The sequence below is a fragment of the Macaca thibetana genome, chromosome 9 (assembly GCF_024542745.1).
Source record: "Macaca thibetana thibetana isolate TM-01 chromosome 9, ASM2454274v1, whole genome shotgun sequence".
Classification (NCBI taxonomy): Eukaryota; Metazoa; Chordata; class Mammalia; order Primates; family Cercopithecidae; genus Macaca; species Macaca thibetana.
The window spans coordinates 31,576,078-31,594,479 of NC_065586.1; the positions used below are offsets into that span (position 1 = coordinate 31,576,078).

An 18,402-nucleotide genomic window follows, 5' to 3' on the forward strand; every position below is an offset into this window, starting at 1 on the left:
TATCATCCTTAGCAGTTTAAAACCATTAATCAGTAGTTAGACTGAGTTTTCATATTGTCAATTGGCATGATTATAAAGTTACAATGAAGACTATTTTCATGTTTTTTAAAATACTACTAAACCTTCAGTACACAACTATTTTATGAGAGAATTCTGCCAAAAAACACTAGATGAGAAAAAAAGAATGTACCTTTTCATTAGTATAGTCACTGGTATATAAGGTATGCCCACGTTCATCCAACTCTTCTGACCAACCCCTTGGAGGAGAACCACACTGACTATCTGACTGGCTGTAAGAAGTGCTGTAGTAGTTTTCTTCGGATGAAAGAAGCTACAAATAGTCAGAAACATAAGGATTTTTCTTCTTTGAATATAAATATGAATCGGCTGAAAATCTAATAAATCAATTTTACTTGAGTATAAGTACTAAGATAATTTAAATATATTTGAATATTTGATTTTGAAAGTAAATTGATAAGTCTTTAAATGGTACATTGTAAGAGGTGAGGTAAAATTAACAGTGGTTATTTTATCACATTAGTGCAACCCTAGAAAAATTCATCACAATAAAACTAAAAACAGTGTTTTCAGACTAAGGAGCGCTCGAATGTTATTTAATGTTGTTTTTGGCTGAAATCAAGTTTAAAAATGAAAGGAGTAGGTGTGTGTACACATATGTATGTGTAAACAAGGGAGGAGATGAGGGAACTGCATTAGACTGAGCTCCCCCTCATGTACCACAAGCACATAGCCACATGCAAGGTAAACAACATTGCTAAATAAAGATATCTCAGACTATTTTTCTATAATTTGTGTTATAATTTAGTGGTAAATTTTCCTAACTCATTCAATCAAATGCCTATTAAAGACTACTGGAAACTAAACTTCAAAACAAGAAAAAATAACATTGAGCAAATTCAAACACAATACAGAGAGACAAATAAAAAATTCTGTATGAAAATAGTATAGGGGCCAGGAGCGGTAGTTCACGTCTGTAATCCTAGCACTATGGGAGGCCAAGGCCAGAGGATCATTTGAGTACAGGAGCTCAAAACTGGCCTGGGCAACATAGTGAGACCTCATCTCCATTTTTTATTCAAAAGAAGGAGGAGAAGGAGGAGGAGGAGGAAGAGGAGGATGGGGAGGGGGAGGGGGAAAGGGATGGGAAGGGGAGGGGGAGGAGGGGAAAGGGAAGAGAAGGGAAGGGAAGGGGGAGGAGGGGAATGGGGAGGAGGGGAGGGGGAGGAGGGGAATGGGGAGGGAAAAGGGGAAGGGAGAGAAGAAAATAAAATAATATGGGTATACATGATAAACTAGACACATGAGAGAAGCAAATTAGAAGACTGGGAAAATTTAGAAACTTTTGATGCCTACTGACAAGAGAGACCATAATATGACTAAATGGCAATTTGCTTTCGGCACTGAAAAGTCATTCATTTAAGAATCATTTATTAGGTTAGCACTCATGCAAATGACCCTTCCTATCACCTCTAGGTACAATAGTTTCAGCAAGTAAAACTTACTCATTTATACTATATTTTCTATCATCATAATTTGGTCTGAAACACTAAGATGGGTAGATTCTCAACACTGTAGTTAAAGACATTAAGATTCTAATATTAATATGTTCACAAAAACATAGCTTTACAGAAGCACTGCATAAAGTGAATTATATATGTTTTACAACAGAAACATTTTTTAAACATTGAAAACCTAATTCAAAAATCAGGAGTTTATTTTTATTTAATTGAAGCAACTTAAAATGCAAGCTCACAGACAAGAAGAGTGCAGTAAAACTTTTAGAAACAAAAATGGCAATCAAATTAGTAAAATTAATTTAAGAAACAAAATCACAGAATCAATTTTTCAAAGATATGACTTTCTAGCTAACAAAATTCTCATCATAATTTTCCAACTTTTGCACAGTAAATATGATGTTCTCTTCTACCATGAAAAGTAACCTCCAACATCTTCATATGCTTTATATTATACTACAGAACCAGGCTTTAAGATCTGGATATCCTCTACTGAAAAATAGTTGTTTAATGGCAGTTAAGTAAAAGTTAAGATAATTTTTGGCAAGCATTCTATAGATATTAACTAATCTATACCTAATAACTTAATTCAAAGGTGTAACCGATTCAGTAACTTTGGGATACAAATGTATCCTAGTACAACAAATGTATCCTAGTACAAATATGAGGAGGATGTTCCATTTATAGAAGAATGGCAGGTAGGTATCCCAATTGATACCTGAACAGAAACAGTTAAAAATGTTACATAAAATGTTTTTTTAAATAATCTATGAACAAAAGGCTAATTAAGAAATACTCAGAGGTCAAAAGCTAAGTGGAAACAAGAATCAACAGAGTCAAGCAGAGGAAAAAAAGACCAGCTTTCTTCTTGAAGGCATCTGACAGACCCCAAACTAAAATGTTAGTTTTCAAGACCATGCAGGAGTGTTAGAGAACTGAACTCAGGATTACCAAAAACAGGAAGTCTAAAAGGCTGTCCCACAATACAGAGCTGGGAACGCCAAAGAAACATATCCACAAATTATGGGTGAACCATAAACAAATCTTGCCCCTTTATTTCACATTAGGAAAATCACAGAAATTTTCCCCAGTAATTGGGGAAAATAAGGGGACTCTCTAGCCACAAAAGTCTTCATGAAATCCAAATCACTATTAATACTACCTGGGTGGCTTGTAAAAACTAAAGCTGAAGATGTACTTTTAAATACTCATAGTTTCCCCCTAGGCATCCATCAGAAGAGACTCACCTTTGAAGGAACCTACCTTCAACCCCAGCATAAAAGACTTCCTACTTATGAATTTCCAACAACTATAACCTCACATTAAAACAGATACATTCTCAAAACACCCTGAGTAAGAGTCAGCAGAAAAACAGTATAATCAGACTCTCTAAAACTTTATGTACAGAAATTAACAAAAATAAAACAGAAAACAAGACTAGAGAGATACAACAAATAAATGCAATATATAATCTTCACTGGATCCTTCACAGCAGGGAAAAAAATGTAAAGAATATTACTTGACAACTGAGAAACAATGAATATTAATCATGTAGGAAATAACATACTAATATTATATGTCTTGGGTATGATAAATGATTTGTGGTTTTGCCAGAACATGCCCTTATACTTATGGAATAAAATTTATTATCTGCTTCAAATCACTCATACACACATGTGTATGTGTGTTTGGGCAGATGAAGGGAGAGAGAGAAATAAAACAAACGTGGAAAAATTTTAACCATTGGTAAATCTAGATGAATGGTACATGGCATATAATGTTCACTGTACTGTTCTTTTAAATTTTTGAAGGTTTAAAACTTTTCAAAGCAGTGATATTGGGAAACTCCCCTAAACAAATACTTTTTAAAATTCAAGGATTGACTTAACATCAAATGAAGGTATAGACAAACAGAAAAATACCAAACAGAAGCTGGATCTTGAAATACTGAAAATAAACAGAGAGACATGGATGAACAGCGTGAGATTAAACATTCATTTAATCAAGGTTCCAGAGTAAGAAGAAAGAGAATATGGGGGCGAGCCTATATACAGTTATAGCTAGGAACTTTCCAAAATTGATCAAAGACAGGACTCCTCAAATTCAGAAATCCCAACAAAGCCCTCGCGGAAAATAAAAATACCTTTACCCAGCTACATCACAGTAAAAATATAGACACATGATCTTTAAAGCTGCCAACAAAAAGAGACAAACTATGCTTAAAGAAAAGACAATCAAATTGACATCTGAATTTTCAGCATCAACAATGGAAGCCAGAGAATATGAGAATAAAATCTTCAATGAACAAGGAAAAAACAAACAAGTAAATAGTCAACTTAGAACTATATATTCATGTTCTTCAAAAGTAAAAGTAAAATAAATTTTCAGACAAAAATTAAGATTCTATTACTAACAGACCCTCATGAAGGAATTCAAAAGCATGTAATCATGGCTGGGCACAGTGGCTCATGCCTGTAATCCCAGTACTTTGGGAGGCCAAGGTGCAAGGATCACTTGAGCCCAGGAGTTCAAGACCAGCCTGGGCAACACAGTGGCACCCCATAACTACAAAAAATTTAAAAATTAGCCAGGCATGGTGGCTCATGCTTGTAGTCCCAGCTACCTGGGAGTCTGAGGCAGGAGGATGGCTGAGCGCAGGAGTTTGAGGCTGCAGTGAGCTATGACCACAGCGCTGTACTCCAGCCTGGGCAAGAGAGCAAAACCCTGTCTCCTGCCAAAAAAGGTTCATATTTATGACAGAAGAAGAAAATGTGAGAAGACAAAGTGGTAAAAATTAGGATTAATTTTAAGAGTCATGTACAATAACAACAAGGGGGCTAAAAATAGAAATATAACATATGACAGCAACAGCACAACAGCACACATAGATCCTATATGACTTTAAGGAACAAGAAGATAGTGATTAACTTTATGCATAGACTAACTACGCATGCTAAAGCTGGACATGGTGGCCCATACTTGTAGTCCCAGCTACTGGGGAAGCTGAGGTGAAAGGGCTGCTTGAGCCAGGAGTTTTGAGCGTTGAATCTATCCTGGGCAACATAACAAGATCCTGTCTCAGCAGCACCTCCGGCCTCTACCCACTAGATGTCAGTAGCACGTTCCCCATTGTGACAACCAAAAGAAGTCTGGACTTGACCAAATGTCCCTGGAAGGCAAAATCAGCCCTATTACGAATGACTGTTCTAGGGTAACCACTAAAATAATAAGCTTCTGTGTTAAGACAGAAGAGCCAACAGTTGCTCCCTCCCAAACCCCACTAAAATCACAACAGCGAAATATGCTTAAAATGACGTAAACCCACAACAACAGGGAGAACAGTGAAGCAGATGAACAAAAAAGCTGAATTATCTCCACAGAAGAAAGTAGAATCTAAACCAGTATGGTGCAGACAAAGGGCGGGGGGGGGGGGGAGATGAAACCCGACAAGCTTACAGAACAGAATCTGCAAATGGCTTGGCAACTGACGGTATGAGGTATCTCTGAAACTGGGGAGTGAAAGCAGTGGTACTAAAATAAGAATTAAAAATGCCAGAATCTCCTTCTACATACCTGGCTGCTAGGTGTGCAGCCCGTCCCTACTCCAGCAGAAGTACGGAGAGTTATTCCCTCTGAGAAAGGAAAAATACTAAGATTCTGAGTTGAGGGACAATAGATACAATAGGGACATGGGTACCAAGAGAAAGAAGGGAGACTGAGGGACCATGTGCAAAATGAATGCCAACACCAAGACACAGACGGCCCTTACCGTGTATAGGCAGGAGACCCAAAGATGTCTGTGGAGATTCTGATCAGTCCAAAAGGAAAGACCTAATGATTCTAACACTGGAGACTCTCCAACAAGGGGCTGACCCAGATCCCCATTAAATTTAAAAATGCCTCACAGTTGTGAGAGAAAATAATTTTCATTCTAGAATTCTATACCCAGGAATACCATCAATTAAATATGAGAGCAGAAGACAGATATTTTCATACACACACAGTTTCCATTTTACCTCCCATACACAACCCTTCTCAAGAAGTCACTGGAAGATGTGCCCCAGTCACTTTGGAAATATTAATCTTCATATAATTTGTACAGAGACCAGTAATATAAATTGAGACCCTGTATGGAAGTCACTCCCATCTATTTACTAAAATAGCCAAGAAATACGTTTAAAAGTTCCTATGTATACTTTAAATTCTTTTAGTCTATAATTTAGTCTTTTCCCTAATTCTCCAAAATTGTAAAATTTTACTTTATTATTGATCCACTGGATACCTTATTTTCAAATCTTTCTAATGTACAATTCAAATAAAATTTTCCTTTTTTTTTTTTTTGAGACGGAGTCTCACTCTGTTGCCCAGACTGGAGTGCAGCGGCTCTATCTCGGCTCACTGCAGTCTCCGCCTCCCGGGTTCAAGCGATTCTCCTGCCTCAGCCTTCCTAGTAGCTGGGATTACAGGTGCCTGCCACAATGCCCAGCTACATTTTTTTGTATTTTTAGTAGAGACAGGGTTTCACCATGTTGTCCAGGCTGGTTTTGAACTCCTGACCTCAAGTGATCTGCCTCCCAAAGTGCTAGGATTACAGGCGTGAGCCACCGCACCCAGCCAAATTTTCCTTTCTTATTATAGTTAAACATGAACAATTTTTCTATTTTTGCTCTCACTTAAACACTAAAAACACAAGTTATTACCAAACTAAAGCTATAAATAAACCAACTGAAAAATGGGACAAGAGTTATTAACTACAAAAAGCTTTTGGAGTCTCCTAAATACAAGATGTGTTCCCTGATTTTTCCAGCTCCTATCTACTTGAAGCTTGTTTTTATTTGTATGAGCTAGCTGCTTTCTATAAGAGCAGGATGTCCTACGCAGGTGGAGGGGCTCCAATCTACCAAATGGCAAGATTTCACTCTATTCTATCAATCCTACCAAGTTACTCCTGTACATTTAAATAATCCCAAGGCCTCTTGCCAGACTACTGAGATAAGTGTTTCTAAAAATACAGCTGGCCAATTTACTGCACCATCCTGCAAGTGGTATGGAGGAAGGTGAAACCAGAAGGAGAAAAAGAGTACAGAGACTTGTTAGAGAAAATAATGATTTTAAAGTGAATTGTTAGACTTAACAGAATGATTCAATTGTAGCAAAGGAATTATAATTATTTCCCTCATATATAAGTAAAACAATGATCTTGTAGCACTGATTGACAAAGAGAAAAAATGGGAAGTAGTCTGGCAGCCATACTAAGCCAATAGAGAAAAATATCACTTCTATTTATTTTGCTGGGTCACATCACATATGTTCTATTTTTTTCTAAAAAATGTCACTGGACAGCCAGGTGTAGTAATCCTAGCACTTTGGAAGGCTGAGACATGGGGACTGCTTGAAGTCAGGCGGCAAGACCCCATCTCTACAAAAAAAGTTTTAAAAACTTGGCCAATGGCATGTGCTACTAGGGAGGCTGAGGTGGAGGATCGGTTAAGCCCAAGAGTTTGGGGCTACTGTGAGATACCATTGCACCACTGCTCTCCAGCCTGGGCAACATAGCAAGACTCTATCTCTTAAAAAACTGAATTTAATTTAAAATATCATCAGCTTGTGCAGTAATAACTGAAATAGTATCTTCTAAGACATAAGGGAGTGCATTGGCACTAGACAACTTAAACCCAGGTCTGGAACTAGTACGCACACTATCAGGTTAGCAGCTATCTATTAGTCAGTGATTAGAAAGTAGCTAGCATTAATATCAGCAAAGCTTGGAAAGAATTTTTAATGATCTTAGAGATTCAAGTGTTTTAACATGCTGACAGTAAGAAACAAAACTATTTACTTCTTTGGTTTCTGAAAAATGAAAAGAGAAAATCTGGTAACTTGCGGTTGATTCCTTAATTACTCATACCTCTTGATCCCCTGGACTTTGGAAATCTCCTTTGCTAATGCTTGCATCCCGAGTCCAACGAGGTGGTTTCCAAGTTCTTTCCTGTGTTCCCCTGTTATAGTAATAGCAACGCCCTGAGCTGTCTTTATGAGTTTCCCATTCTCCATTAATCTGAATTGCCGGGCTCCCAGGAAGTGGGGGAAGAGCAGACTGGGATATTTTCAGTTCTTGAAGATTAGCATAGACGGGAGAATCTGGCCTTCCTTGATTTGGAGGTGTGGTTGCCTATAAAATAAACATTTTTAAATTTCATGTTTAAACTGGTATAACATTTAAGTCAAAATTAAATAAAACAGGAGATTTATAAACATAATACTAATTCATTTTAAAACATATATACAGGTGACTATATTCTAAGGAAATAATAATTTAAGTCTTAATATTCATAGTTTCCTTGAAAAATAAAAGCTTCAAACCGAATCCAAAGTATGCTTAATACTTTCCTTTACCTGAAACAAAGTGATGAAAGCCAAGAGCTGTGGGTTCTAATTCAAGATCTGGCACTAATAAGTTGTATGATACTGGGTAAGATCACTTTACTTCTCTAAAACTGACATTTTTTATCTCAAGAAATGAGGGAATTGGACTAAACCACCAAGGTCTTCTTTGGCTCTCAAATTCTATGATTGTAAGCAATATTTTAAATAAAAAGTTTTACATATGAGTAGCACAGCTTTTACTATGAAAATTATCAAAAGAAAGATTTCATATTCTAAGCTCTAACATTAAATCAGGAACATAAGTGAAACATAAAAGAGGAATAATACTTAAGCTAAGAATATACTACATTCTATTCCTTCTCAGGTATAATTTCTCAGAGGCTATAAACAAATCATTTAAATCATTTAATCTCTTCCTAGCTTCTTTATTTGTGAATTTCCTAACAGTAGAAAACTAAGAATTCATAGTAACTCTGATTTATATGTTTAATGTTAAGCTATAGCTTTATTTTTTATTTTTAAATATCTCACTAGATGTCAGTCAAGAGCAGGATACTTCATACCCTTTGTATAAAGACACTGTAAATTGTATTAGGTTTCACAGAACTTCAGTTGCCGAAGAAAAAAAGCACATGTCTGAGAACACCTGCTTATATTACGTATTTCTATTTCTGTATATATTTTCCTTTTATAACAGAATTTCTTAACCCTAGTACCACTGACATTTTGAGACACAAAATTATTTGTTATGAGGGCTATCCTCTGCACCGTGGGATGTTTATCAGCTTCCCTAACCTCTACCCACAAGACGACAGTGGCACATGCGCACACCACACACACACACACACACACACACACGCCTCCGATGTGACAACTGAAAAGCCTCCAGACACTGATGAATGTCCCTTGGGGGCAAAACTGGCTCTAGTTGAAGAACCAATGCTTTTCCCTATAAATCCTAGAATTATATTCAGATGTTCAATTACTTCTGTAATATAACTAGAGTTTCATGAATGCTTTAAAATACTGAATTTGAAAAGAATGTGAATGGAAACACTGAATCAGTTTTACTGAAATTAAAGTACTTTAACTTCTAAAAGTATTTGTCTATAATGTTTGTGAGTTTAAATCACTTTGTCTATAATGTTTGTGAGTTTAAATCACTGAATAAGCTGTAACTGTGAAAACAGTAGAAATAACCCAAACACAAATACATGTTTGTAAAATGGTCACTTTTGGTCTTACACATGGTAGTTATACATGTACTGTATTCAATGATGCAAATTCAACTATTTTCCTTAAAATGTTAGCTTCAAATTTATCACTAAACCACGTCTATGAAGAAAATCTATCCATGGAGACAGGTATCATTTCTCCTTCAGATTAATTCCATATCCTAGTGAATGTGATTTCTCTGATAAAAACAAATTATTTAATATAAAAATTCTATATGGTAAATCATGTCTCAGAACCTAGAATATCTAGAGAATATTTATTCAACCAATATTAAAGAAGTTCTTACTTTGCTCCTGATACTTGACTAGAACTTGGGGAAATAAAGATGCCAAGAAACAGCAACTTTCTAAATGATGTTTATGAACAAACTATACTAAATCTTCAAGAAACAATTAATTCCTGTTGTTTAAACAGTTCAAATTTTTAAAGTTTTTCCAGCTAGAAAAAACTGAAATGGCCTTTGGCACAATCTATAAGGCTGGCATAATTCTGAAACAAGAGCAGAGAAGAATTGAATTAAATAAAAGAAAACTGTAACGAATCTCACTTATAAACATGGAAGAAAATATCCTAAATAAACCATTAGAAATCTAGCACTACATTAAATGAAACAAACACAGATGTTAAGAAAGTCTGTCTTTAGGAAATCTCATATTGTAATTCTTTAGATTTACAGATAAACACGATCATCTCTACAGACACCGAGAAAGCGTGTGATAAAATTCAACACAGATTCAGGATATAACTCTTGGCAAGATAGGAACAGGTGACCCTTCCTTAATTTGACTTTTAAAAATTATTATTATTTAAAGTAAACATCACAATCAACAAGACAGGTAAGTTATTTCATTAAAGTCAAGATTAAAGTTGAAGTATATTATGGTCTATAAGGTTAACATAATTTTGAAACAAGAGCAGGGAAGAATTAAATAGAAGAATACCGTAAACATATCTCACTTATAACTAAGTGCCAAGTATAACTGCTCTATTCAACACTGTACTGTATTTATACTAAGACACAAAAAATGAATTAAACTCATAAAATACACAGAAGAAAAAAGAAACTCTCATTTGTTGTTGAAATAACCAAGAGTTAAAAACTAAAATTCACAAAAACTACTAAGAGTTTCACAAATTGACCAGATTTTTTATCATCTAGTCAGTTTCCCATATATGAGCAATGACAAATAGAAAATACAACAGAAAAGAAATCTCTTTCATAATAGGAAAAAAAACTAACACTTATAAGTAAGCCTTAAAAGAAATGTACAAAATCAAGTAAGAATATTTGTAAAAATTTCCTCAGGTACCTAAAATTAAACTTCAATAGATAAACCCTTGTTCCTAAATGGAAAATAAAACAAACTTCATAAACATGCTAATTCTCCAAAAATTAACCTATAGATTTCATAAATACAATGCAATATTTGGCATGCAATATTCAGTACACTGCCCAGTACACAGGAGCACTTAATTTGTTGAATGAATGAACAAACTATTAACAAACATGAACAAAAGTATGCAAACACATATCTCCCCCAAAAAAGCAAAATTAAGGACTTGGAACCAGCTAGATGTGATAAAGAAAGGAAACTAAGAAAACATCCACGCTTCTAGTTTTGAAAAAATGATGGACAGCTGTGTCCTTTTTAAGCTAGAAACTTCTGACAAATGAATTGAGCGTCATGTACTCAAGCTAGGTGAGTAGGCTACAAATTATGAATTTAAAATTTCCTTGCCTTCTAGAACCTCATAACATGGTAAAGGAAAGTGAAACATGATAATAATAGACAATGCTAGAGCTACACATGGGACACTGTGGGAGCAAAAAGGAAGAGACCTGGAAACAAGTGACTAAGCCTTAGAAATAAACAAACAGGAGTTGGCCAGGTAAAAGTTGGGGAAACAGCAGGGAGCAAGAACAAAAGCTAGGAAAAACAGCATGGTACTTTCAGGGAATGATGCTGACGTACAGAGTATGTAAAAGAAGCAGCAAGTGAAAGGCCTAAGGAAAAGCAAGTGACAGCACAGAGAGTTTGAGGGTCATGTTGCAAAGCAAACATCCAGAAGCATTTAGGGAACTACCGAAGATTAAGCCAGGAAATGCATTCTGATTTAAATTTTAAAAATATTACAGATTTTAGAGGAACGCAACTAGGAGGTTGGTACAGTAGCACAGACAGAAGATGAAGAGAGCTGCAATAGGACAAGACAGTAGGAATGCAGAAGTAGGGACAGATTCAAGAAACAATCAGAAAGTTAAATTAACATACAGGTTGTATGTTTGCTTCTGTGAAGTACAGTTTGTTTTATCGTGTGTGTAGTTTTACTACAGATTAATGTCAAGATGAAGAAAAGAATGGAAAGAGAAGGGCAAAGAAGAGTTACATTTAGATTGCATTAGGTTGGTAAGTCTTTTGAAAACCCAAGTGGAAATGCTAATGGAGTGTTGGTTATGTAAACTGGGAACTCAGTTCCCAATTTACAAAAATCAGGGCTAAAAATAGAAAAGTCATCAATATACAGGTAGGGTCAATAACACAGGAAAGCATACAGAGCAAGTGCAGGATGAAAAGAGAACCCTGGAAAATACTAAGCAGTTGCTTTATGAATTAAAATGAGAACATAAGTTTAAAGTCAGCACATGATCTCACATAGTGATTTCTACTGTTATTATAATAATCATTATTTCAATTAACATAACTAAAGAACCAGACTAAGAAGACAGAAAGGAAGTTAGAAGTAGAAGGTTTACCAGGAAAGAGTAGCATTTGAAAGTCAAGAAGGAAAATTTCAAAAGAAGGGAAACTCGACATTATCAAATTCAAAGACTTGAATACAGAGACTCTGAAACAATCACTCAATTCAGAAGTTTTTAAAGACTTCAGCTACCAGCCATGAGGATCTGAAACTATCTTCCTGCCATAAACTAGAAAAGCAAATAAAATTCAGAAAACAAGTATTGTGAGGCATTGTACAACAAGCAGCCAGACTGTAATCCTTGAGAGAAACAAACAAGGTGAATCCTACCATTCCCAGGCTTTGTGCCCGGAAATGGTTTGCAGGAATCAGCCCAGCAAAGGGAAATCCAGAGTCTAGCAATCTTGGTGAGTGAACAGGACAAACACTGGGAATAATACAAGAAATGGAAATAATTATAAACATCATACATTGAGAAGAGAAAAAGTTGAAAGAAATGCTCCCTATTTATTTTATTTTATTTATTTATTTATTTTTTTGAGACAGAGTTTCGCTCTTGTTGCCCAGGCTGGAGTGCAATGGCACGATCTCGGATCACCACAACCTCTGCCTCCCTGGTTCAAGTGATTCTCCTGCCTCAGTCTCAGTAGCTGAGATTACAGGCATAAGCCACCACACTCGGCTAATTTTATATTTTTTTTAGTAGAGACGGGATTTCTCCATGTTGGTCAGGCTGGTCTCAAACTTCCGACCTCAGGTGATCCACCCGTCTCAGCCTCCCAAAGTGCTGGGATTATAGGCATGAGCCACCATGCCCAGCCCCTAATTTTTAAAAATCAGGGAATCTAAAGTTGGATGGCATTCTTCAAAACTGATAAACCAAGAAACAGGTAGAATTTTTTTTGAAATCTAGAGACTTAACAGTAATTCTAAGTAGAAGCACAGATAGTTAGGTTTATTGACATGAAAGGTAAAATGTTAGTTTCTAGTAGAAATAGGAACCTTGTTTTCTTTTTTTTTTTTTGAGATGGAGTCTCGCCCTGTCACCCAGGTTGGAGTGCAATGGTGCGATCTCAGCTCACTGCAACCTCCACCTCCTGAAGAACCTTGTTTTCTTAATGAATTAGTTCCATACTTAAAATCAGCTTAAATCTTCACTTTTCAAAGTGTATGAAAAAAGAATAGATGAGGACTCCGTATTTGTGAAATACTCTGATCTCTGGCAAAAAGAAAGTGCACGTGTATTACTAACTGCCTGAACCACTGAAAAATTCAAGGGAATTAACACTGATTATCAATTTTCCTCAAGCTTGAAAATATAGGTTCTGGTATAAAAAATACTTAGCGTAAAATACTAAACTAATTTTTACATATGCACAATATATATATTTAACTACAATGAGGGATGGTTAAGTAATAATGCACTGTCTTTTCTAGTAAACCAAAAATATGTTTTTTAACAAATACACTCAATGCTGGTGAAGGTGGGATGTAACAACTCTAGTTTACTGCTGGAAACTTTAATCAGCAGAACCTTTTTGGAAATGTTTGGCAGTACGTTTTAAGAGCTTTTAAAAATATTTTTAGAACCTTGAGCAAAGGGAAGAAAATTCCTAAAGACAGAAAAAAAATGCTTGCTTTCCTAAGAAAGATGTTCATTCCAGTGTTATTTATATGAAATAAATCAGAAACAACCTAAACATCTAACAACAGAAAAATGGTTAAGTAAATCATGACTCAACAGATGAGGCAATACTATACTAGCAGTGAAAATACTATGAATGATTTCTGATTAAAAAAAAAAAAATCTGGCAAGGCACAGTGGCTCACATGGTAATCCCAGCACTTTGGGAGGCCAAGGAGGGCAGATCATCTGAGGTCAGGAGTTCAAGACCAACCTGGCCAACATGGCGAAACTCCGTCTCTACTAAAAATACAAAAATTAGCTGGGCATGGTGGTGTGCAAGTAATCCCAGCTACTTGGGAGGCTGAGACAGGAGAATTGCTTGAGCCCTGGAGGCAGAGGTTGCAGTAAGCCAAGATGGCGCCACTGCACTTCAGCCTGGGTGACAGAGCAAGACTCCATCTTAAAAAAAAAAAAAAAAAATGCATGATCTGCCATCAGCAGGTCCAGGAAAAAAAAAAGTATAAGGGCAACTAAGAAAAGCAGAAGATAAAATAATACAACGAAATTCCAATTAAATTTTAAAGCATAAAGAAAAACAAACTAAAACATTATCAGTTTTCTCTGGATATTAGTATTATATATGTTTTTTTCTATATGCTTTATTTCCTGATTTTATTATAATGAGAATGATCACCTTTAGAGTTTGGGGACAATGATGTGGGGCAGGATAGTCCACCAGACTTACAAAAGTGACAATAGTATTGACCCTATAGAAACTAGTGTTTCTTCACAGGTAGTCAATGGGTCATAAGAATCATCTGAGGCTGCTTATTAAAATTCTTGGGCCATATTCCAGACTTACTGGGGGGTGGAAAGCGGTGATAGTGGTCAGGGGTTAGTCAAGAATTTCTATTTTGGGGCCAGGTGTGATGACTTACACCTCTAATTCCAGCACCTTGGGAGGCTGAGGCGGGAAGATCACTTGAGCCCAGTAGTTCAACACCAGCCTGGGAAATACAGAGACCCTGTCTCTACAAAAAATAATAAATAATTAGCCAGGCAGGGTAGCACATGCCTGTGGTCCCTGCTACTTGGAAGGCTGAGGTTAGAGGATGGCTTGAGCCCAGGAGGTCAAGGCTGCAGCGAGCCACTGCACTCCAGCCTGGGTGACAGAGTAAGACCCTGTCTCAAAAAATATATATTTTTAAGTACTCTATGTGATATTTATGTACATTATTATTCAAAAGACAATAATAAAACTCAATCTTCCTGAGTGGGCTTAGGGCAACCTAGCCTCTTCAGCCCAATACATTTGTATTACAAAAACATAAATACTTAAAGACAATTCTTAAGTCCATACCACCATTTGCTGTTAGCCTGCAGATAAGTCAAAGAAAAGTTAAAACGAATAAGCAGTAAAAGTATTTCCAATATATGAGTCAAATAAAAATTATCTTTCTAACATTTATAAGAACCTTGTTCATGAATTGTCATCAACAAAAATAAATGGAATTTTCATACTTTAAAAAAAAAAAAAAAACCAGGCGCTGTGGCTCATGCCTGTAATGCCAACACTTCGGGAGGCCGAGGCAAGCGGATCACCTGAGGTCAGGAATTCAAGACTAGCCTGGCCAACATGGTGAAACCTTGTCTCTACTAAAAATACAAATATTAGCCAGGCGTGGCGGTGGGCACCTGTAATACCAGTTACTTGGGAGGCTGAGGCCAGAGAATTGCGTGAAGCTGGGAGGTGGAGGTTGCAGTGAGCCAAGACTACACCACTGCACTCCAGCCTGGGTGACAGAGCGAGACTCTGTCTCAAAAAAAAAAAAAAAAAAAAAAAAAAACCACCCCCTTCCCCCCCAAAAAAAAACAAACTTAATTTTATGGGTTATATCTGTCATTAATTAACAACTGAATTGGGACCAGTACCTCTGCACACGACCTAATTTCATATTTTAAAAAAGGCTTGGCCTGTTCTACTTTATCTATAGATAGACTAAAATAATCCTCCCATTATCCACTGAAAAGAAAAATTAGGGAACTATATACACAAGAAGGTAACTTTAAACTTAGATTCCACCTGCATCATTATTTTTTCTAATACCAAAAAATACTGAGATTTGTCCTTTTTACTTTTGACATTAGTTCAGAATTGCTTCTATAATAAACTTCTGAGAATGGCAGAATTCATACTAAGGAGCTACACCTCTTGCTTCTTAATCAGCACATGCTACTCAGTATTAATACTTAGGTATCTACCTTACTACAAGTACAGAATTATATTTATATTACTGAACATTATAATTCCCTACAGTCTATAATCATACCTTTGACTTAGACTTATGGAAAAAAACATTTACATAAATGTTTGGTACCCTGATCATATCAGGCTCTAAAGAGGAACTTATTTTTTAAATCCCATTTTAAATCATACAGAGAAAAAGACATTTATGTATTTTTGTACTTTAGCTGCTTAAACAAAGTCTCCTTAACCATAATTTCTTTTTTTTTTTTGCGATGGGGTCTCCCTCTCGTTGCCCAGGCTAGAGTGTAATGGTGCGATCTCAGCTCACTGCAACCTTCGCCTCCTGGGTTCAAGCGAGTCTCCTGCCTCAGCCTCCTGAGTAGCTGGGATTACAGGCATGTGCCATCACACTCAGCTAATTTTGTTATTTTTAGTAGAGACAGGGTTTCTCCATGTTGGCCAGGCTGGTCTCAAACTCCCGATCTCAGATGATCCACCCACCTCAGCCTCCCAAAGTGCTGGGATTACAGGCTGAGCCACTGCACATAGCCATAATTTGTATATAATAATAAATTATGTAGTTATATAAATTATAACATTGGGCCAGTTAACATAATAGAGTACAAAAAGTTAAAAATGTGTCAATGGGACAATGCTCAGCTAAAATAGGACTAAATTTTGTTTTAGTTCACAAATTTTGTTTAGTTTCACAACTAAAAATTACATGATCGTATTACCTGAAAAACATAACTTTCTAAAACAAAGTCATTTAAAGCCAAATTTTAGGGGAAAAAACATATACCACCCTTTGTTTAATAATTTTGAAAATAAAAACTTACAAATTCTAATGCTCCTGTCTAAAGCGTGACTGCATTGAGATTTCAAGCTCTATAGAGTACACTTAACATTTAAGTACTAATTATGAGCGGGGCAGTAGATGAAAATAGGACAGTCCCTGTCCTTGAGGAGCCAACAGCCTAGTAAAGAGGATGAAACTACTCCAATGGCACAACTAACTGCTGCAGAGAGGAGTGTACAGGATGCTCCAGAAGCACAAAAAAACCGAGCGCTAAACAGGGATAGGAGGTGAGACACAGCATGCAGAAAAAGGTTCACAACAGATGTTTAACACGATCTTTAAAGGAAAACAGGAGCAAGTCAAGAGAGTGGTGAAGGGCATTTCAAGCACAAGCAACACTTTATTGTTCCTCGGATGTAACACACAGATATGAAAAACAGCCTTTGAATAAGGAAACACAACTGGTAACTAAGTGAATTCAGTATCATGATATCTTTACTATACATCAGTTTTCATGGTAAACACATGATTTTCCTTACTGATTTTTTTCAGGTGATTTTCTAGTTATTGCAGCTCAAGGGTGCTCTATTACTACAGGGTTGGATACCTTACCTTGTATTCATACACTAAGACTTAGCTGTCACCTTACAGCTTGCTTCTGTCCTCCCCCTCTCCTTTTATCACCTTAGCCAACAGTCTGAACGTTTTCTTCACACTGTCACAGATCTGTCACCATTTCTCCCGCCTCCCCTGATGAAGACAATAATAAAGCAGGTACCAGGTAGAAAAGCTGTGTCTGACAAATGCTTGTTTCTAAAAAGCCATATACAAACACACTGATGAAGTCATCTCTCAGCTACCAACTCTCAGTAACAGCTGGAAGCAGTTTATTGCAGCAATCATGCCATGCTATAAACTACAACCACTGGTAAAGACTATCTATCTGTACCTAGAGGGTTGACAGAGAAGAGGTGACAGACACCACGTGAAAAGGAATGAAGGAACTAATAGGAACCAGCACATAGAGAGTCATGGGAGTGCACAATTAGGAAGTTTATTACAGGCAAAAAGATTTGCCAAAAAGGGAACAAATGACCAATTTCCCCTTCAAGATCGAGCCCACATCTCTCCAGTCTCCTTTTCTCTCACACACTAACGCTCATCCTTTCCTCAGCCTTTCTTCTCTACAGCTCAACAGTACTTACGACATCAAACTCTAATCCCAGATTTATTTGTCTTTCTTTCCTTCTAGAATTTCATTCTCTTTAAGGCAGAAACATTTGTCTTGTTTGTCTCTTCATCTTCAGGGTCTAGTATGGCACTTGCACAAACTGGCACTCAATAAGTTCCTGAGTGAAAACTATTTTTATATATCTAAATAAGCTATCATGAAATCCACACACTAAAATTAACTCCCTACTTACGTTTTTATAGTCTCCTGGGAAATCTATTACCTAAATTCTATTGCTTCAATAAAACCAAAATCTCTCCCTCAAACATCCTCCTCTCCCTGAGCTACTGACACGTATGCTGAAAGACCTACCAGCATGGGTATTCCACATGTACCTCAAACTCATTACATCCTCTGCCTCAACCTTCTTCCATAACATACTACCCTACAGGAGTCACTAATTCAAATAATACTATCATAAACTCCTCAACCAGCTGTCTCTCAAAGTCATCTGTATCTCCTCTCTTTACCCCAACAAAGTATTACTAATTCTCTATTCTAATATATCTTGAATTTCTTCTTCTCCTATCCCAAGATAAACTGCCTTAGTCCATCTTTCGCTGAACAACTAAAATCAACTAAAATAGGGTCTACTGCCCCCATTTCTTTGCCTCATCCAGTTGATCCTCCATGGTACCA

The 18,402-nt window shown here is 36.5% G+C and overlaps 1 protein-coding gene across 8 annotated transcripts in view; it reads right to left on the reverse strand.

The window, feature by feature from the left end:
- ARHGAP12 (Rho GTPase activating protein 12) overlaps window positions 1-18,402 on the reverse strand; it is a 148,739-nt gene that overhangs the window by 72,502 nt on the left and 57,835 nt on the right. For 4 of the 8 annotated variants that reach the window (XM_050805619.1, XM_050805620.1, XM_050805618.1 and 1 more), the window contains exons 4-5: window positions 7,444-7,707; window positions 191-331 (exon numbers count right to left, since the gene is read on the reverse strand). The exons of 1 other annotated variant lie outside the window; for it this stretch is intronic. In XM_050805619.1, the coding sequence (XP_050661576.1) occupies window positions 191-331; window positions 7,444-7,707 (405 nt within the window). The remainder of the gene's footprint in view (window positions 1-190; window positions 332-7,443; window positions 7,708-18,402) is intronic. 3 more of the 8 variants (XM_050805624.1, XM_050805621.1, XM_050805622.1) reach the window with 1 other exon arrangement.